The 22,369-nt window shown below is 41.5% G+C and overlaps 1 protein-coding gene across 2 annotated transcripts in view; it reads left to right on the top strand.

The window, feature by feature from the left end:
• DYNC1LI2 (dynein cytoplasmic 1 light intermediate chain 2) overlaps positions 1–22,369 on the top strand; it is a 424,537-nt gene that overhangs the window by 52,493 nt on the left and 349,675 nt on the right. For both annotated transcript variants that reach the window (XM_078669984.1, XM_078669985.1), the window contains exon 4: positions 5,628–5,858. In XM_078669984.1, coding sequence (XP_078526110.1) covers positions 5,628–5,858 — 231 coding nt within the window. The remainder of the gene's footprint in view (positions 1–5,627; positions 5,859–22,369) is intronic.

The following is a 22,369-nucleotide window of genomic DNA, read 5'->3' as shown; positions in this document are numbered from 1 at the left end:
AAGTGGGGACTGTTCCTCAGAGCCCTCTGGTCACAGGCTATGATTTCTAATAACTGGCTGGATGGTGGGGTTGGGGTCCTATTGACTTGACAATTAGTGGCAAAGCATTCGACTATGCAAGAACTTGGACTGACACCAAAGGTTCAAACGTTAAGTTTTTAAACAGGGCAATCTTCTGCTATGGATGGCAGCTGGAAGCAGTCACAGGAATCCCTCTGTACAAGAGAGGGTCTGAGGTGAAGCAGTGACAATAAGGAGCATCTCCTGTTACTCCTGTCATTTATGTGCAGCAAGTCTTAAAGTGGTTGTGTCTCCACAGCTGCCTTTCACAGGTACACATAGATATGTTGTTTTGTGCTGGGATGCTGCAAAGTCTGCAAAACTAGTTCCTTCTGTCAGACATGAAAATTCCTTTCTGCATGCACATCAGTCACAGAAACCCCTCCTAAGCCCAGACCCTGTTCCCGCATCAAGCAGGCATAATGGCATTCAAAGGGGATTCCACTCCTGGATCTCTGCTTATTCAACCCCGCTAGTGCGTGCTCCTTCTCAGAAGACAAGTCAAACGTTAAACAGCTCACTGGCTGATGGGCTAGTCTTTTATCTGTCTGTGATGTACATTATGATCTTACCAGGGTGTCACTTTTGAATCGTGGTACTCTTCCAATCATGGGGGCATCTTTTCTGTGTTCATTGTGTAATCACTGTATAGGAAGAGCCGTTTGCCATCTACCTTGTGTTTTGGCCCTTTTGCGTCCTGTCCTCTAGGATAAACTTTAACTCCAGGTGAGGGTGCCCTGGCTGCAGGAGAATGACCACCCCCCAGCAAAGGAGAAGGGAGAGCTGCCCCAGAGGCCCTAAATTCTGAGTTAAAGACTGATAAGCGCCTTTTTTTCTCCAACCCACCAAACTTCTGCAAGGACTAGGGAGGGTCACCAGGGAGCTGGAATGTCCATCGGAACATATACCAGCTTGGTTTGCTAGTAAAACAACGGCTCGCCAATCCATCCTCATCCAGTGAACACACTGTCTCTCAACCAGCATATCCCAAAATGATAGGCCAAAGCAACCCAGGTAAGGAATACTGCACAGACTTTACCAGTAGGGTGCTGATATCCAACTCCTCCCAAAGGATACAGGTACTTCTGACTATAGATTAATACTTCCACCACAATCAATCTACCATAGCCTGGATAGAGAAGACTGTAGCCGCTCTTTGTAAATGAGGGGTGCACTTTCGTGTCTCGCTCGACCTGAAAGCAAGGGTTACAATCCATGTCTATAATGAGACCCTCGAAGGACGTGCATGATTGTGAAGCACACTGAGGTAACAAAAAAAATCAAATAACCTGCAGCAGCTTTCCAATGCCTCCCTGGGAGGTAAACATAGAGTAGGCAAGCTCTCGTTCCCAAGCCATGCTGAAGATTTTCTGTCCCAAGAACAGATCAATCTCAGTTGGTTTAGGCATATAAGTTGAAAGCACAGCATTTCCAGATGATTTTTCTCACACTTTTAATTGCAGCGGTGCTGGTCCGCAAAAATTACAGTAAATATGTTGAGCCCCATTACAACTTTGTTTCCAATGGTTACGGGAACTGAAAACCATGTGGAGGTTTCATTGCTGGGGGGAAACAAGTCTGCACCAGTCAAACACGAGTATGCTGTAGGAAGTCACATTTGACCCGAAAACCCTCTTAATTAAAATTAAATTAAAAATTAAATGCATTTTGCATATGGTTCTCGTTCTTGGCACCAAAAAAGTTGTAGAAACGAAAAGTGTGTTCCTATTTTTCCCAATACATTTACACTGACTAAGTTTCGAGCCTGCAATGTCATTGTTACATGAACTCTTTCCTTCCTTTGGTGGTGTGGTCTTTAGAATACCTTATTCACAACCATGCATATTTTAACCAGTCTAGCCATTTGGCTGTAGAGTTGTGTGATGTACAAAGGCACAGATTTACTTTGTGAAATAACCCACCATCATACATACGTTTTTCAGAGGTTTCAGTCACGACTTCATAGATTTAGGCATTTGTTGATGTTAGATTTGGCATTATTTCCACTTGTTACTGCCTTTTTCTTTCACAATCTTATGCTGGTAATCCCCACTGTTCATTAGGCATGTGCTGCACATGTCTTGCTGCAGTAGTGTAAGACCTTCAACAGCGGCTTCAAGAGCTGGCTACTGTGTTCCTCTGGCGTTCCCGTTCAGCAGTCAAGCAACTCGAGTTTTTATTCCCCAAGGATATAGTTTTAAATAATTTGTTTAATCTTGCTAGTCAACACCACAGACGGGCTCGGAACTTAAAAAAAAAAGTTGGCAAATATTTAACAAGTACAGCTGTACCAAGTGACTATTTGGCCTTGTGTCTGTGTACTTTTGTACTTTTTGGTGCGTGGTGACGGTTCAGTGGTTTAGGAAGTCTACATAAGCGCTGGTGAGACCGCTGGGCTTGTCGGGCTGACGTGCCAGCTGAGGTGGCTTCTGTAGTTATTTGGCAGTGGCTGCGTTAGAAAGATCATAAAGCTGTAATAGACTGCTGTTTTGACAACTCGGAACACAGCATGGTAAACACATACTCTAGTCTGAGTGTCCTTTGTAAATGTATCTGGTACGCACCCTGTCCTCAGGCACTGTGACTACTAAAAGTGCCAGGATACACATTTAATTTATTGTTGGGAGCCTGTTGTGTTAAAATTTCATCGTGGAGATCGTTCATTTTTCTTGCTTCTCCACTGATCACACTTTTCATAGTATCTGCAGATAACTCTCGCCCAGGTTCACTGCAGGAGTAATAGGTGAAATGCTTTAAAGTCCTCTAGCAAGTTACTTTTTCAACTGTTTTTACAACAAGTTGCGCCTGCTTACAGGGTCAGACTGATATATTCGTTTTATTGTGTAGTTAATAAAAACCATTACAAAATTAAAATACGTCATTTAAAATTGATCAGTTTACGTGCTTTAATTGAAAATTAAAATCAATATCAGTGCTGTTACAGATCACATGGTCATGATTTGTATGCATCCGCAAGAGTTCATGTATTGTTCGAGGTTATTTCTTGGCTCTGTGCATTAAATGTTCTTTTGTTCTCAAACTTCTTAATAAATTTGACTGTTCTACAGATCAATTGTGGGTCCGCTCTACACAGGACATATATTATTGCAGAACGGCAAGTACTTATTCCGTGCTCATTGAACTTGGCCTTTAACCAGCTCCGACGTTCCTGATCCAAAGCTGGACAGATGCAGATCAGGTGCATAAAGTCTTGTTTTCCGGCACCACATAGGTCACACTCCTTGGTGCCTGGGGTCCTCCAGTCCGGTCGTTCGGCGTTTGTTGGAAAGCTGCCCATCCTTACACTAAGATATTTTAATTTGATGTATAATGGAAAGGCAAGCCCTAGATAGGCCACAGGTTTGGGCTTGTTATACAGGGTCAGACTGGAACAGAAAATAGACCTAGGCATCAAATTAAAAGTTGGCCCCATTAGCTAATTGGGTGGCTAAAAAAGTGTCCCACATTTGCAAATCAGGGCAGTTTTAATCTTGTGAAGACAAGGTGTATAGATGTTAAAGTGTGGGAGACTGCATGTTTTTGTGCATGCTGCAGGCAGTGTTTGTGGTAATATCTGGGAAATCGACAGTAACATGCACTGAAAAGGCTAAAATGTTTTGCCTTCGTTAGAGCTGTTGACTTTGCTGCTGTTCAGCACGGCTAAAAGTTGGTAGAATAGAGGAAAGTGGTGTAGACGAGAGTATAGTGGCGTGGGTAAAGTGGAGTAGTGTAGAGTTCCATAGCGTGGCATTGTGTAGAGTAGAATAGAGTGGAGTGGCGTAGAGTAGTACAGTTGTGGTTGTAAGTAACTACAGCATCGCTGGAGATAGCCGGTAGGTGAAAGTAGCTTAAATAAGAAGCTGTATGCCTGTTTTAATAGTACAAAAGTACAATACACTTCGAGTTGTAATACCAATAGGCTTAATAAAAGAATAATGTTTTGCAAAAAGACTTGGAAGAACAAACACAACGATGAACACATGTACTTGGTCCAAGCTTCATTGAGGGGCTAGGCTAACAGAAGAAAGGAAGTGAAGCCTATGGAAGTTAGGCATTTGGAAAAATGCAAATGAGTGACAATGAAAACAAATGATGGTATACTGAGGGCGCGTTGTAAGATCACTGAATGGTAAACCATACGTCTCACAGCACAGCAGAAGCGCTATGTAGGCGGGGCCTAAAACCCAGACCAGAAATCCAGCCCACAAACAGCCAGAAAACCAGCCCATGCACTGACTGAATGGTCAGGCTAGCCCTTCGGGCACTGCCTGATTACCCCATAGGCCAGTTCGACCCTTCCTGCTTGATTATCATATAAATTAAATCTTAAAAGTGTCAGGAATTGTAAACACACTGACTCCTTCTGAGCATGAGAGAATGATCTATTCATTAAAAAAAAAAAAATGACGGTAGTAGTTTAACTTCCATGTTAACAAAAATGGTCCCTGTCACTGAATAATTTTTTTGCTTTAACATTAATTACATATTTGTGTTTGTTTGATTCTTTAATGCTTAACAAACATTGCAGTGATTTAACTCCCTCCCAAAATATTTTCTTTTGCCTTTTTTTTTTGACTGACATTGCACATTTTTTGATATTCACAAACTGAGTTTTATTTTACTAATAGTAATGTTATGACTATGGGGAGTTTGCAGTCGGGACAGAGAACTCTGCACATAAAAAGATAGGACAGGTCTAGCTGTTAATGTGCAGAGTCTCCGCCACGCATGCGAAGTGTCTGCAGTTGTAAAATTACTATTAGTAAAATAAAACTTGTAGTTTGTGAATACCAAAAAATAGTAAACTTACATAAAAGTGTAGGTTTACCTTTGGGAATCAGGCCCGTAATAGTTTCCTGAAACATTCATTGCCATGGATGCTAAAAAAAAAAAAATACAAAAAAAACTCCATCTGAGCACAGTTTTCTTATCATTTAACACCTATCAGGGAGTTTTCTACTTCAGAAACCGATGTCCTTATATTAGTTTTCCTTTCTCTCGACTTTATTGCTCTTTGTCCACACTCAGTCTTACACAAACTTAATATCAAATATTTTTTAATTTTGCTCATCATATCCAATGTCTGCGCTTACATCGAAACTTACCTGCAACCCTTCGCTGATTCATCAGATATCCTATTCAATCCTCCATGACCTAATTCCTTCATGTCCTCCTGCTTAGTTTGCTGTGATCCTGTTTGTTTTTACGCTGCAACTCGTGCTGTTTTAACCCATTTATTTTCCCTGCACTGCATGAAACCCTTCAACTTTCTTCCCCTCTACGAAAATTAGTTTGTCATTATTTTTTCTATATCCTGCACAAGTCTTGCAGCTTGAGGCACTAGTACGCCCTTTACCAACATGAATTATCTATGTCTTTAATCTTTCACTGCTTTTGGCAGTTAAACATGTGTAAATTACATAAAGTGTATTTATTCCTTACAAGTGACCCTTTGTGAGCAGCATTCCCCACAGATAGATGCTGCCTATTATTGACAAAAACCTCATTTATAATACTTAGGCGATTTTCATTTGTGATGTCTAATTGAAGCGTTTCTTAATTAACAGATCACACCCGCTGCAACGTATGGATCTTGGATGGGGATTTGTACCATAAAGGTCTTCTGAAGTTTGCTGTTAACGCAGAATCTTTGCAGGAAACGCTTGCTGTGTTTGTGGCAGATATGTCTAGACCATGGACTATTATGGAATCTTTAAATAAATGGGCCAGTGTTTTGCACGAGCATATTGACAAGCTGAAAATTCGACCAGAAGACATTCGCGATATGGAGCAGAAATGTAAGATTTTTTTTTACTTTACATTTTAGATTGCAGATGAAAGCATTATCTTTGTATAAACACTGCACACATAACCAGCCATTGTTCTGCTGAAATCGTTAGTGAGCGCAGCAATGGCCTATTGTTATTGATGGTTGTATGAGATCTTTTGTGTAAAATGAATTCTGGTCACAGTTGGGATGGAGGTTTTTTTTAAGCGTTGTTTAGCATGTTCTCATTGGATATCTTCCATGTTTGGAATGCCCTGTTAGCTTATCAGGGTAAGATTATAGGTATTGTTTGGCTTAAAGGTAAGTCCCAATTTTGGACGATCTATAGTATTTGTTCCCTAGTTAAACATTTTAGGAATTTCACTAAGCTAGTGATCTTCAAACATGCTCATGCCAAGCGCCTAATTTGATTGGCACCTCTAATTCTGGGACATTGTTTACATTTATTGCTGTATTGCCTGTACCAAGTGTGGTAAAACTGGGAGTTTGTTGGCCAACATAAGCATTGGGATGGTGCCAGTCTGTTTCCCTGCACCCCCTCCGGGGATGTTGGCCTATAGTCCTGTTAGCTCACCGTACACCATCCGAACCCCTAACCTTGCTGTGCAACATATGTGTGCAACCTTAGAACATGACAACCCTGATCCCCCAAGGATATTGTGGTGACAGATCTAAAACCCTTTCGTTTGGACTCTCATGCATACCCAAAGAAGTACACAAGAAATACTCAGCAAGGCATTTCAATGTTTATTGAAGCATGGTGAATCATGTGTAAAATACGGGTGCTGTGATCATGAGTAGAGTGCAATAGATTATCATAATTAACATTGCAAGAACGGTGAAAAGGATGAATGTTTCCACCATTGTACTAAGACACTGTCCATAAGCAGGCATATAAGTACTTGTTTCAGTTTCATTGGTCTTTATTTGCATATGCATTATCCACAAAAGTACAAACATTTCTCATAATCATTTACATAGTCCATCATCATTAAAAATTTTAAAACCAAATTCAGCCATACAACTAATCAATGGATATATTGCAAGATTATCATTTAGACATTTCTCATAATCACTTGCATAATCTGTTATCATAAAAATATTTAAAAGCTAAATTCAGCTCTACAACTAATCAATAAATATGTTGCAAGGTTATCACACGTATTCGATAGCAGCTTCAATACTAAAGTGCCAAAGTGTGATGTGCAAATATTTCAGGGAGTAGCAGCATAAAAGAGCAAATAATTAGATTACATTAAAGTTACAGATAGCAGCATTATATAAAAGTGCCAATGTGCATAGTACGAGTAAAAATAGCAGCAGACAGCAAACTTATTAAATTCTATTGCATAGTACTCTATACACCCGCATATTAATCGAATTACATATTGCCCTATTTAAATATAAAATCCGAAAGTGCATATAATGTATCCTAATCCAACATTCAAGAATTCATGGAAGAAAGCAAATGAACAGCCATTTTCGAAAAGGTGCACACTCGGTATGTTAAATCGTCATCTTTAACCTGAAGAATGATATTATATGCAACCTTAAAATCCGTTATTCCCTTCATCCTAAAAAATGGTATCAATAGCTGTATACTATATTTTTTATAAAAGGTGCAAAAAAACAAGAAATGCAGCATGGACTGTTTTCCTAGGTTGCCGCATGGGCAAGCCAGATCCTCAATATTGGGTTGGTATCCTATGGGGAAGCACAGCAGATATTTTATTGTACCAGATCTAAGGTGAAAAAGAAGGCTTCGCTCCAGACGAGTAATGTCTCTTAAAAGATAACTATCGGGTAAACATGAAGGAGGTCCGCCTTTTTCTGCCATTGATATATATTGTCCCACGGATACTTTGATGGACTCCTGTGCATATCTTATGTCCCCATAATATTTATGTAAGACTTTACGGACAAGTACTAGTATAGTGTACCCCACCCTAGCTCTCACTAACCTTGTCTTGCCTAGGGTGAGTAATCTGCCAAATCCCTGCCAGGTGGACTAACTCCGCCCTTACCTGTGGGTAACAGTCTTGTTGTAACACTGGACATCGCTTGTGTCAGTAAACCGGAATCAGCTGAGCTGGAATTCCAATGTGAAGTGACCTCGCTGTGTGAACTGAGTGCATCTCTGCCTAAACATGGAAGTGGTTGTGTATTTATAATAACTGAAGCCATGTGGCTGTTTTGCCACCTCTGTTTAGGCCGCAGCTGTTTGTTCTAGTTGGATTGCGGTGTCCCCAACCCTATCAAACAACACACATTACATTTGTGCAGTGAACTTTGTCCCTCTTACTAGGTGACATGGTAATGGACCCATAAACTAGAAATATAAGCAATGCAAATTCATGGAGTGTTATCCTGCATTGGCACACATGCAAAAGTATGTCAAAAGTAATTGTGTAAAAGAGATGGCAACCTAAAAAACGTGAGCATGTTAATGCCTGTGTTTCTGCTAGGCCTATCCTGACCACGTGACATTGTCCTAATGATTTCCAACTAGAATTTTCGCAACCACCAGTTTCAGTGGTGCAGTAACCGATTTCTGCAATAAAAAACCATCACAAGATCCATTGCTGTCTTCCATCTGAGGATACATAGGTGTGAATTTGCAATTTTCATATTTTCTTTGTTGCCTCAAAGGCACATTGGCAGGGTAGTGGTGTGGGACTACCACTCCTATTGACAAAATTGTCCATGTTTTTGTGTCTATATAAGTGCACATACACACCGTTGTCTGGATGCCATTTAGTTTGCAGAGAGTATGGTATGCACGTTACTCTTCATTTGCGATAAGGGAAAAACATCAACTAGAGTATGAATTAGAAAAGTAACATTTACCACATTTGTGTTCCAGTTTTTGGTAGCCTTTTAACACGTACATAACCCCAAAAATCAAACCACAGGCAGAAGGTTTGAGTCTACGCATTTTCTTCGGGTAAAGCCTAATTTATTGCTTCTGTTTTGAGTAGTATCTCAGAATAATGTTATGATTGTGGGTATCCCTTTTAACATGAGTTGTATGCCTTAGAACGAGCTCTTTAAAGGGTATTTATTGGTCACAGATGCCTTTTACCCTTTTGGAGGACCGTCAGTGTTGGCATTGGATTAAAACACTGCAAAACATTAAAACTTACTGAGGTAGCCCATCATTATCTATTTAGCCTAAATCTACTGTCTCATTGAGACAGCCCACTGGTTAAAAGATTACTATATGCCATTGTAACCTGCGGGGTAGGGAAAGGCAGGAGACGGGTCTTGGTGATGGTTAAACCAGGCTTTATTTGGTGGAATAGTAAGTCAGTACAGGTTTTCCTGGGTACGACTCTCCTGGGGGATCTGCTCCTCTCCCGGCGGCTCTTTCGCAGCACTCCTTCCTCCCTTCTCCGAGTCGGACTCCTCCTCCTCATTCCTTCGTCGGGCTCCGTGGTGACCCAGGCTCCACCGGCGGGGAAACACAAGAGAGGGAGGTATCCGTGTACACACTTACTAAATCAACAGTCTTGGGGAGGGGAGTGTAGGTAACCTCTGTGCTCGGGGTATTTAGTGGACGTGAGGGACGTGGATACCGGGAACTTAACAAGGGCTCACGGGGGGCCTCTACCCTTCATTCCAACCCAACCCGCTATCCGGTCACGCACCTTGGTTAGCCACACCCCTCCTGGGGAGCGGCTGGGCGAAGCGTGGTACCGTTGGCCTCCTGGCTCCTGAGTCACCGCTGAGCTCCTTCGGATCCCGGTCTCCTGATCCTCGCGTTTCTCCTCCTCCGTTACCGCTGCTTCTCGCGTCTCCTCCGATGTCGCCCTCTTCTCTTCCTCCGATGTCGTTCTCGTCTCCTCCGTATGCTTCCTCTCTGTTCTGCCTTCGTATTCACTCTTGCTCCACGCCGCTCCTCTCCACTCACTGACCGCTCCTCCGGTGTAAAGACACCTCTGTGTGTTCTCGCTGACGTCTTTTAAGGCAGAGCCGGACTCCTCCTCTGCAGCACTCCCGCCAGACCAGTTAAAGGGCCCGAGGCCTACGTCCTCTTCATTGCAACTATACCGCTCCTCTTGCCAGTTCCACGCAGGGGGTGTTGACGGCTGTGGAAACAAGAGGGAGGGGTCACAGGTTACAGGCTCACACCAGGGTACAGGGAGCGGGGGCCACCCGTCCCCGTTACAGCCATCTCCTATTGACTGAAAGCATATAAGCTGAAAGAAATGAAACCTTCCTTTTCAAGCTTGATTAATCGAATGAAAACGTGGATATTTCAATTTTCACTTGATATTCGAGGATGTGAGACCATAACAGTAGTGGTATATAATGCAACTTTAGAACATTGCCAGAGTTCTGTTCACACTAGGGCCAGATTAGAAGAACATCTAGTGGAACTAAAAGTATAACAAGCTTTAACTAAGCCAAAAGGTCCATGCAAAGCCTTTATTATTAGGGTACGCACACTAAGTAAATGTTGTAAGCTCAAACTGGACTACTAACAGTGGTTCCAGTATATAAACGTGTACACACGTTTTCAAAGTTTAGCAATATGAGGCTATGTATACTGCTTCTAGAATGTTCTCTGATTAGATGCACATATTTGCAGAAGCTTGAAAGCAAGACTGAGGATTCTTTGCTTTCAAAATAAAATGTTCACACAAAAAATGCAAAAACATTTTGCTAAACTACTGTAATATTTTAGGTACCATTTCTTTGCAACATCATTTAGTAAAATGTGTTGATGTATGCTGGAATTTCCCAAAAATATTTAGAATGGAAAATCAGTGGAACCAGTTTTAATAAGATTATTGGAAACAAAAATAAACACGCTTTGGTAGAGCCAGTAGTTCTGAAACAGTTGGTCAGTCTTTTGGTTTTGTCAATGTGTGACTTGTTTTGGCATGGTTTTTGTAAAACCTTATTGGTGTGGGAGCGGCGGGCCTCACCATTATAACAAACATTGGCAAAAGCAAAAATAGTTTTTGTCTCAAAAAGCACACATTGACACAGCAGTTCCTGGCACTGAACAAAATAACTGTGTTGATATGCTCCTTGTGAAAGAACAGAATGTGTCTATCATAGTGAAGCTAGCCAATAGACGGAGAAAGAGCGCCAGAGAGAGAGAGAGACTGAGACAGCGAGACATGAGAGTCCGAATTGTAATAAACACGAAAGGTCATGGTTAATGCCCAGACCTAATTAGGAGCCCAGTTATTTAAAAAAGTCTCTAAAGAGCACCCAGGTCCTTGCATTAAGAGCAGATATACTACTTTTGTGAATTCACAAGACAACACAAGTAGGCCAAGAAATAGTACTCCTAAAAAATATTTGAAATGCATTTCAGCATGAGCAAATATCCAGTTGTAGATTTGCTCATGCGAAAATCTGAGTGTTCGCAAATTCATGTTCCCTCCAACCACTTTTTTCATTCTCAGGAATACATTTCTAACTTTTCTCAGTATGTGAAAAGATTAGAGAAGTGTTGGCGAAAACCCTTAAAACATGCAATTTAGTAGGTTTGCAAAGACTCAAAAAAGCATTCCAACCCTGGAACTGTTGCTTACCATTACCTTTAGCCCCAGTATGTAGATCTGCATAAATGTAGCAACATAATGGAATTGCTAGTATTCAAACCCTACTATGGAAGGAGTCCTGGCATAATCACAGAGGCTATTTCAGAGCTCCTATATATAACAAGATTGCTGCCATAATTTGTCGCCACATTACATGGCACAAATGGGACAAGTGGATTTTGTTACAGGACAAGTAAATAGATTTATGAAGCAACCTGTCCCATGGAAAAGTAGATATTTTATTAAATTCCACAGCCCTGTGTGAGTGAAAGGTAGTGAGTGAGAGGGGTCCTCGGGGAAAGGAACTGGTAGAGGAAGAGCAGGGCAATTGGGAGGGGTAAGAGGAAAGTCTTTTGTGAAGATGAAGTGAAAAGTACTGGGTGAAGTAGGCGTACCAAGAGAAAATTCACTGCTGCAAGATAAGAGTAGTACCGGGAGGCAGTGTAAGGAGGTCCTGGGTGGATGTTGGAGAGGCGTAGGCGGGGACGGTAGATAGGAACTGAGTGGGGGTTGCTAGGGCATTGGAAGGAAGCGCAGTGGGGCAATAAAAGGATATGTGGGCGAGGTACTACGGTGATGTATGTGACTGAATTGTGCAGTGGGAAGCCCGAAACTGCAATGAAAAGAGCAAAAATAAAGGAAAACACTGGTAGTTGGTGAGGAGGTACTGCTAAGTAGTGGAGATGTACAGGCAAGGTATATAATGAAGTACTTGTTGAGTGTAGAAGAAAGTGAGTGCATATGAGAGACACATAAAGGGGTGTTTAAAAGAAGGCACTGGGAGGTACACTGGTCATGGGCAGCAGGGAGAGGGAGTTCATTCCCATTACACTGCAGAATACTTGAATAGGATTCCACCCAAGTCTTTCAGCTCTTTATAGAGAACTATTGCAGTCAAAACATAGTATGCCATCATGTTTGTGAATGAGTCCTGTTCTAACCAGTGGGGTTATGCAATTTGAACAGTTAAAGCAGTTGTGGTGACAGTCGGCCTCCCAGAATAAGCACAAGTTCTTGATCTGCAGAGAGTTGCTGGGGGACAGCGTCCCAAAGCAGAGTGCTGCCATGCAGCAGTCCAGTATGAGCTGCTTCAAGTCAAGCAGCAGTCTGGCAGGCGAAAGCCCTGTGGAGCTGCGGCGCTAGGACAATGAAAAATAGGCAGCAGCAACAGAAGTGGAGGCAGAGTACAGAGGCCAGGCAGTCCTCTGGGAGGGAGCAGTGGCCAACCCCCTCCATGGTGCGAAACAGACCACCCTGAAGCCCTTTCAGTACACACTGAGACGGCCCACAATGCAAACTATTGACAAGTATCGGAAGTGGTACATCACAAAACATGGTCTACATATTTAAAGTATTAGCTTAGAGTGGGGTAGTAGGGAGAAACAAGCATTAAAACTGTAATAGGTCTCACCTTTGATTAAGTTAAAGCCATTTGCTTTGCTAATGGTATTGTATAGCAAAGCAAATGGCTTTAACTTAATAAAAGGCAAGACCTATAGAATTTTCAATGATAGTAGCCTTTCATGATTATGAGGTTAGTGCTTTGAGCACCCTCTCCTGGTCCAAAAAGACCACAATTCATGAGACAAGCTTATGTCATGGGGCACTCTCATGATCTGTGGTCGCCCATGACAACAAACAGCAGCTGGGAACCAGGTATTGCAGTTGGGGACACTCAGGGCAGGGGTACACGTCCCTCACCGTGCGAGGGACTTGCCAATCTCAACGTAGTTTGGTGATCTTGTTCTGCAGCATGTAAGGAGATGAATTCATAAGTAAGGACTGTGACGAGGAAGACGTACTTGGAGTAATAAAACTTTCGGGTAAGTAGCCACCTGTTTCCGTAGTTCTGCCAGTTGTTACAAGGCAATGTGATAAAATGTGTTCTCCAACAAGTGTTTTTTATTGCTTCCCTTTTCCCCTTTCTGTTGTCGGTTCCTCCGCGAACACCGCGCTCTGAGGATTCCACGAGAGCGCCTCAGTTATTGTTCTTTGATGCCGACTGGAGATTGGATCAATTAATAGACGGCAGACTTCAAGTGAAGGAAAGCCTATCCCTCACCTGGAGTCTGCCGTCTTGTTATTCTCCCGGATCGCAACACCAGTCCCTTTGTGTTAAACAGGTTGCAGCAACCTCTGTTGTATATTAAAAGTATGGGAGCACTCCAACCCTTACTGTCACATTCTTGCACTTGTAATCTTACACTCATAAAAGTAAAAAAACACCAGGCCCCGGAAAATATATATCTCAACACACAGAAGTGGAATAAATATTAATTGCACGTTTTGGTGTAACAACGGTGGAAACAACACTCTGTGCAAGACAAAAAATGGAAAAAAGAGAAGTGAATAGACAAGAATTTTTCACGTCAATGTTTGAAAAGGACCAGGTACAAAAAGACGTGCAAACACAGAACACAACTGGGAAACTGGATGTTAAAGGAAAACTTCGAGTATGGGAAAAACTGAGTAAAAAAGAAATAAATAAATCTTGGGAAGTTTTGGTATTAAAAAAATATCTGGAGGTACAACGTGTACCAAGAGGACTGAGGATCATGTTAATGCCCAATTACCAGGATGCCACCAATGACCTGGGCTTGATTGCCATACTAGTGAAACATATAGACATTGCTTTGATCAAAATAAAAGAGGAACTCTGCGAAATGGAAAAGGAACTGGCAACATTGAAACTAAGCCCTGATATGGTTAAATATAAAGAGGATTTGGAAGGCCATATACAAAAACATGAGGAAGTGGTTAGACAACGCAAACACTCAAAATTCATAAGGGATACAGTTGATTACGCGGAAGGGCGAATATTCACTTTCGCGCGAAAATTTGATTCCTTTAGAAAAAACGCATCGCAATTTGAAACAAGTGTCTCGAGCAGTGTCTCCTCCCTAACCTCTACAGAACAAGTCAGTGAAGAAGAATCCGATAACCAAGCAGAAAGAGAAAAACAGGATTTTTTAGGGGACATGCGCCTGGTTCTTCAACAAAGAGAATGGGAAAAGAACCGCGGTGCGCAAATCCAAATAAGAGGAAAGGGCAGAGGACGCCCTTGGCAAACAAAAGCAAAAAACCGCGGCGGAGAGGAAGACGGAACAAGCAGTACAACAACGAAAACTGGAGCGACAACCAGAAGCATGGCCCAAAGGAAGGAGCACTGACAAACAATAATATGGAAACAAATGATTTTGAAGAAACGCACGAAATGGAACTTCAAATACTCAACTTATCCAAACGACAACTAACTGTTTTTGAGGAGACCCTCCTCAAAAAAGGGATAAACTTCTGTCCAACCAAAAACATGGATATTGCACAAACCAGGATAGACTTATACCTATATATACGCAAACTGAAACTTTCCAAATTCTTCATGGAACATCCAAAGAAAGAACCTATTCCAAATACGATACCTGAAGCTACCCTTAAAGCAAAAGATGCGACAGCATATCTAACGTTACTCAATCTTAATGCTTTGGAAGATGAAGAGATCACCCTCCAAGATGCTCACAAACAAATTGGTGCAGGCCTGAGTGACAAACATCCCAAATCAAGATTTAATCCCCAGTTACATCCAGGGAATAAATTAGATCTCTTTCAAGAAGCTGTCACACAAGATTTATATCAAATGAAAAAAATGGGCTACAAAGACAACTTAACAAAAGAAGAAAGGAATGCTCTGTATAACCTCTCAAATGACAAACAAATAATAATAAAGACAGCTGACAAAGGCGGAAATATTGTGATCTTGGACAGGCAAGATTATATCAACGAGGCGCACAGACAACTAAGTGATGCAACTTACTATGAGAGGCTACAAGTGAATCCCACCAACAAAATGAAAAGAGAGATAGATGAACACATTGATAAATGGACAGCTCTAAAATTACTCAATGACGATGAGAAAAAATATTTAGTGGTGGATCATCCAATCATGGCCACCATTTATTTCCTCCCAAAAGTGCACAAAGACGCAGCACACCCCCCGGGACGACCAATACTCTCGGCCAACGGATCTCTTCTTGAGCCAATGGCCAACTATATAGACTACTTCTTGCAACCTTTTGTAACCAATTTGGAATCCTATATCAAGGATACAAATGACACTTTGCGAAAGCTTGAACTAATCACCTGGGAGGACTCCTATCACTTAATAACAATGGATGTCGTATCATTGTATACCACCATAGCGAATGACGTGGGGATCAATGTGTGTAAATATTTTTTACAAGAAAGAACTATACATCTAAGCGACCACAACTGTATGTTATTGAAAATGTTGGAAATCTGCCTCACGGGAAACATCTTCCTCTTTGGAGAGGAAATATACAGACAATGCAATGGCACGGCCATGGGTTTTTCCTGTAGCCCTAGCTACGCATGCCTCACCATGGGATGGTGGGAAAAAGAAGTGGCATGGAACATGCAGAACAAAAAATATGTGGAGAAAATTGTTCAATGGTCAAGATTTGTAGATGACCTCATAATTGTGTGGAAAGGAACAGCAATGGAATTTCAGGAGTATTTCGAAATACTGAATACGAGTATGGAAACTCTAAAATTCATTTATCAAATAAATAACACTGAAGCTATATTCCTGGACACACAGATCTACATAAAGGACAATAAAATAAATTCAAACAACTCTACATCGCAAAATAACTGCCACCAATGCCACCCTACAAGCTGACAGTTTCCACCAAAGATCACTAATTCAAAACATACCATATGGCGAATTTCTTCGAATTCGCAGAATTTGCAGTGAGGAAGATGAGTGGCTAAAACACAGCACAAACACTGCAAAAAGATTCAAAAGTCGTCAATACAATACTGGGACGATAAATAGTGGTTGGCAGAAAGCACATGCAAAAACACGAAGTGATTGTCTGAAAATCAAATCCAAAACCATAAAGAAACCAACAGAGATGATTTATAACAGACTATACCCAGAATTCTAAAATGGTAAACCAAATTCTCAAGAAGAATTGGAAAATTCTAAAATTAGATGGCACCATTGGAAAAATGATAGGGGATCACCCCACAGTAACATACCGGAGAGCAAGGATTCTCAATGATTACCTAGTGCATAGTCACCTTGACACGCAAAACAAAAGCAAAGACTGGTTACAAACTAAAGGCTTCATTAAATGCTACAATTGCAAGGTCTGCCTAATAGCAAAACCGACATTGGAAAACCAAATGGCCAATAAAAAGATGTGGAAAATTCCAAACTTAATCAGCTGTAAAAGCAGATATGTGGTGTATATTGTAGAATGTCCATGCAGATTGAAATATATAGGCAGCACGACATTCGAGTTAAAAAAGAGAATTTTGGAACACACTCGTGCAACCACACATAAGGACAAAAACAACGCCATAGCCAGACACATGGAATTGGTCCATAATGGGGATTGGAAAACTTTGAAATTCTATGGCATTGATCAAGTCATAGATAATAAACGGGGAGGAAATCTGGAAAAATTACTCCGTCAGAAGGAATCTCGACATATCTTAAAATTCAGAACAATGACCCCCTTTGGTTTAAACCAGTCGGAGGAACTTTATGTGCACCTCTAGTGAGCTTTGACAGAACTATTATAATAAACAGCAAACAGAATGAATTAAAATGTTCTAAACAATCTGTGCACCAAAAAAAAGAGGAAAAATTTTGGTATTTTTGACATTATTTAAACACCAAATGGGGTCAATTACACTGCATTTTGTGTATATATGTAACAGGAAAAAAAACTTTAACTGAAAGTGTACCCGAGAAGGTTTTGTAAATTTGCACGTTCTCACACATGTTATAACATATAATACTACATGTCCCATAAGGCTTATGGGCTTGTTATGACCTAAATGCTGCAGGAAATGATGTAACACCTTTTCAAACATATGTAAACCAATAGTAACCGTTTGTTTTGTAAGTTACCGTGATCAAGCAGCGGCTGCTGCGAAACGTGTCGGCTTTTTGTTTTGTCTGGCCGAGTGAACCGATATCATGCAAATCTGAAAATTAAATAAGCAATCTTGTTGAAACTGAATCCTTTGCCTTCTTCTCCTGGTCTCCGGGAGTTTGATAGATATATATATATATATCTATCTCAAAGTCAAACCAACTCCTCCGCTCGGGAGAAATGACAGGACACAGCGGGGCCATTTCACGGATTCTTTATTGAGACCATCATCGCATGAGCGGTTTCGGCATTGCTGCCTTCCTCAAATGCTTGCAGTCTCTGCTCTTGCGTTTCCCGTTCTTAAATACTGTTTGGCTCCTCCTTGCCCAGTGGTGGTTGGCTCCCCTGCACTTCGTGCTGACACCTGCGAATAGGAGGGGATTACCAGTCCCATAATGCTGCAGGAAGCCGCATATAAAAAATAAGTTGGTAAGCAACTCACACCACACCAATTCCTCTAATTCCCGAGCATAGGACCCCATTGTGAGCAGTAAAAGACTAGACAATGGCAGGCTCAATTTCTTCTGACTTAAACACACCCACTGTGATGACAGTAAATCAAAGGACGCAGTCATCGCCGTTAACTGGATGAAGTGTGGGGTTGGGGGCTGAATTCTAGGTGTTAACCAGGGGAGGTACTGTGGAAGTGGGCTCGAACACGTAATGCTTTGTGTCTGTTTACAGAGTCTGCCGCACTATTAGGATAAGACAGCCTGTGAATTCCTTTCACTTCCTCACTCAGGAAAGCAAAACGCCTATTTGAAGGTGCCCTCGTCCTTCCCTGAGCACCAGCGCGCCCATCTCTCTGGGACTCTGCAGCACAACGGCACACCCTCCAACTCCTGTATACCTCGATTGGCCGGGTTGTGCTCCTCCATTCTCTCTGCAGGCAGGGGGGTGTTGCTTGGTCGTTCCGCCCTTTCCCGCACCACTAGTCTTCCGTCGCCAGAAACAGCCAATTAACGACTGCGGGTCTGCAATGTTGTGGCGTAATCAGGAAAAGAGGACAGAGGCTAAAACCATGGACACGAAAATCAGACTTTTTGGACTGCCGCAGCACTTTTTCTACTGCTTACAGGTCTCAAGTTGGTGTGCTGGCGAAGTGTTGACAATAGTCCAACCGATAAAGAGTGCACATCTACATAGTTAGCAGCATGTACGTGACGGGTGAAGAGTCAGTAGTATTATTACGCTCAATGTATTAAAATCTCATATGTGTGTTTGTTCTGAAATTAAAAAAGTAACACACACACACGTGGCAAGATGTGTTTCTTTGCTATTTGTATACACCCGCCTCAACCGCCATTCGCATCTCCTGGGCCAGGGCCTGCCAGCTGAGGGAGCTGCAGCGAGCGGCCTTCTGAGACATTCACCCGCTCCGGAGGCCACCGAGGCAGGAGAAGATGCGCGCAGAGGCTCGGCGGACGAGACGTTGATGTGTGCGGCCCAGACAGACGTGAAAATAATAGAGGTGATATCTGAAACACGACGTGTCAAGGGTGAAGCCCAAAGCACGGGGGTATCTTGGAGGTGAAATCTGAAACACAGTGGAACCTGGGGTGAGAAATGAAACACCTGGAAAGTAACAGAGAGGAAGTCAGAGATTGAATCTGAAGCATTGTGGAACTGAGAATGAATTCATAGGTGAAAACAAGCGCTCGCTCGCCATGATGTATAGTTTTCTCTTTTTATGCCGTCCCACTTGGACGGCCTCGAAGGTTTCTTATCTGTATGGGGCTATGTGTTTGGCCCCATAAAGATAGGAAACTTTTTACGGCAGAAGGAAGGCAGACAAGACTGTTTAAGGGGTACGGCTCAAAAAGAGAAAAGTCTACGTCACCAAAAGCTCTTTCCCAATGGCTGGCCACCTTTTAGCATAAACGGTGACACCAGCCAATGGGAAAGAGGGGCGGGGCTTAAAGCCTGATACTGACGCTCACTCAAAACCTTTTGCGCAGCCCACGCAGACGAGACCTAAAGAACCAGTACTTCAATCCAAGAACGACCAGAGGGAGGAAACCAAAAAAGAAATCAATCAGTACTTGGTCCATACTCTATGCAATGAACAAACACACAAAGACAAAGCAAAACCGGACGTGATGAATGGATACGATGACTAATGAGAAGCAACAAAATGAGTGATGATGAAGCAAGCCAATATTAACTAATAAGCAGGGTCTAAGCCTTTTTTTATTTTTTAGTTTAACAAAAGATCTTGCATGTGAGAGCACATTCGCTTTCTCAGGTGAGCTTTAAAATGTGTTGCTCTCATTAAGGAGAGAACCAGGTTCTGTGTTTGCATCACTCCTTTATCACTTACATTTTTTTAAAATAATTTATATTTAATACATTTGTCTCACCTTGTATTGTGTGTCTGTGTAGGATGAATCATTGGTCTAAAAGAAACAGATCTCAGAACTTTTTTTCTTGAATACCATGAGCTAATATATTGCAGTGTGTTGCAATTGCATTGGCCCGAATTATCAAAGTGCTAACGTGAAAATGTGGCTAACATATCTTTGCAAGAGATAAGGGAGAGTGTTTGTATTAAAAATGCTGAAACATCTTTTTCCTCTTTACCGATTCGTTAACTGTTGGTTTGCTGGTTCTCCAATTTTTTGACTGACTTCTATAAAATACTGCAAACTTGCTTGTCCTATTCGCCACCATAAATAAACAGGCAACATAAGCAACTTTAAGGTAACTGATTAGACTTGTCGCAAGTCCAAATGATGAGCAATTTCCAAATATAGTGGACCTTGCCACAGTTATTTAGTCCCTGGGAAGGATGAGTGCAACATTTATTACTATACAGTTAAATCTTAAGTGAACAGAGCAAGGACTTTGTCCCTTTTCAGAGTAGTTAATCCGCTAGTAGGACTAAACGTCTTACTCTAGGAGAACAGATGCGCCAATTCTCAAAGAATCACTAACACAGGGCTGGCTCTCTTGAGAAGGGCATCATGCTGCACAAAAAATAAGACTTGTTTGCAGATCACTGCTAAAATCTAGGAGTCAGTTTGGTAGCAAAGGTTTTTGTTTCACTTTGGTAAACTTTTGTAATGTTTAAGTGAGACGGGTCTGCTTTTGCCCGCAATAGCCCCATCTCCCAACCCATTTATTCCAAAATTGTTGAAAAGTAGAGTGAATGTTGTGCACAGCTGTGGAAGTTCAGAGGTGTAGAACAAGTTTGAAAGTAGACTTTAAACAACGACTATGTGCTTTTGTGCATGTTTGTGTTAACCCACCTTAGTTCATTCAGAGTCCCTGCACCTCCCTGGGTGCAGGTGGACTGTGTGCTATAACCCAGCATATTCACCCTTCTCTGCCTATGTTTCGTCCCGCAGAAGTTGAATATCATGTTGGTGTAAGGAGTATTTTTTTTATTAAATACGTTAAAACAACTTGTACCAAAATCTTGAATTTGAATACCTGTTTACCATGATGGAATGGAAACCAGTTTTATTTCAAAAAGTGCATTTTTACTCTCTTCTGGAACAAGTTAGAACCTTTGACTAAAAAGGGTGATCAAATATTTTATTGGAGAGAATGTAAATGATCTGAAATTAGTTCTATTAGTTGTGGATGGTAAAATACTTTTGAAGCTTTTGGGATAGAATTACAGCTGATTAGGAAGGAACATGGCTATAAGCAGGTATTTATCGATAGATGTATATATCGCAGACACAGCTGCAAGGGCAGTGGACTGCTTTGCAAGTAAAGAACGATATAGAACAAATGACTAATGATAGCTCATTAACTGTTGGGGAAGAGCCTGAGTTTTAAAAGTAGATAAGTTAGTAGATATGTTAAGAAACCCACAAATTGCTCAAATCACCTATTACGGCAACTAGAACATCTCAACCTAAGAGCCTTGAACGGGCGCTTTACGGAGGATGATCCACCAATAGCAACGTTTCATTCAAATCAGCAATCTTCCCATTTGGATTATACATTCACATCCTTAAATATGCTTGGTACAGTAATGGCGTTTAGGATAGGGACCAGCGAACAAAGCGACCATTTGCCTCAAGAAGTAACAATAAAAGCTAACTCACTTCTCAAATTTGAACCATTCATAGGCATCAACATTGAAGTGGCTGCAAATCTTAAGCAGCTTCGATGCAATCCCAGCAACATCAGTACCATATGTCTTAAGGCAAAAACTCTATATGTTCAAGCAGCAAGTCTTACAACAAAACCAGTAGAAGCATGGCAAAACTTCATCCTGACGAGAAACTATTGAAAGGACCATCAAATTGTGTAAACCATCAAAAGGGAGCATCAACCAAATTACAATTCACCCCTGAAATGAAAACGCAAAAGCAGATCCTAAACCGAACATTGAGACGGATGCGGAAAGATCCAATAAATCATGACCTACAAAATGTTCTACGGGAAGCAAAAAAACTGCTAAAAAGGAAGAAATGGGGAAAAAAAGATGAATTATGGGACATACTCCTCCATGAAGTTAAAAGAAAAACAGCTCAAGGTTTTGGCAAATGATCAAAAGAATATAGAATCCAGACCATCTTGCCTAAATTCTAATATAACGGAGGAAGCATGGACAAAATATCTCTTCAAGCATTTTAACAGCACATCCGCTGACAATGGGGAGAGCCTTGAATAAAGGATAAAAGGGCCCAGTAAAGAAATCTGCAGGGAAAAAACAAGCAACGGCTGCACAATGGCAACTATTCAAGAACTAGACCCAAGAGGAACCATGTCTCCTCCTTGTGCGGGTAAAATAATGCCAGACTTAAGTTCTTCTCCCCCTGCCGAGATTGAATATTCCACCTCCACATTAGCGGATATTAGAAGGCAAATAGCTAGGGGTAGACCAACCGGTGCGCCCAGTTCAAATGGCCTCCCACCAACGCTATATAAATCAGATGCTGAATTTTGAAGTGTAGCGCTAACGCCAGTTTTTAAAAATATAAAGAACACCTTGATACTCCCGGACTCTGGTTTGGATCAGTAATAAACCCAATCTTCAAACA

The sequence above is a fragment of the Lissotriton helveticus genome, chromosome 12 (assembly GCF_964261635.1).
Source record: "Lissotriton helveticus chromosome 12, aLisHel1.1, whole genome shotgun sequence".
Classification (NCBI taxonomy): Eukaryota; Metazoa; Chordata; class Amphibia; order Caudata; family Salamandridae; genus Lissotriton; species Lissotriton helveticus.
The sequence above is the reverse complement of the archived record's forward strand: the minus strand, read 5'-3'. Positions and strand labels throughout refer to the sequence as shown.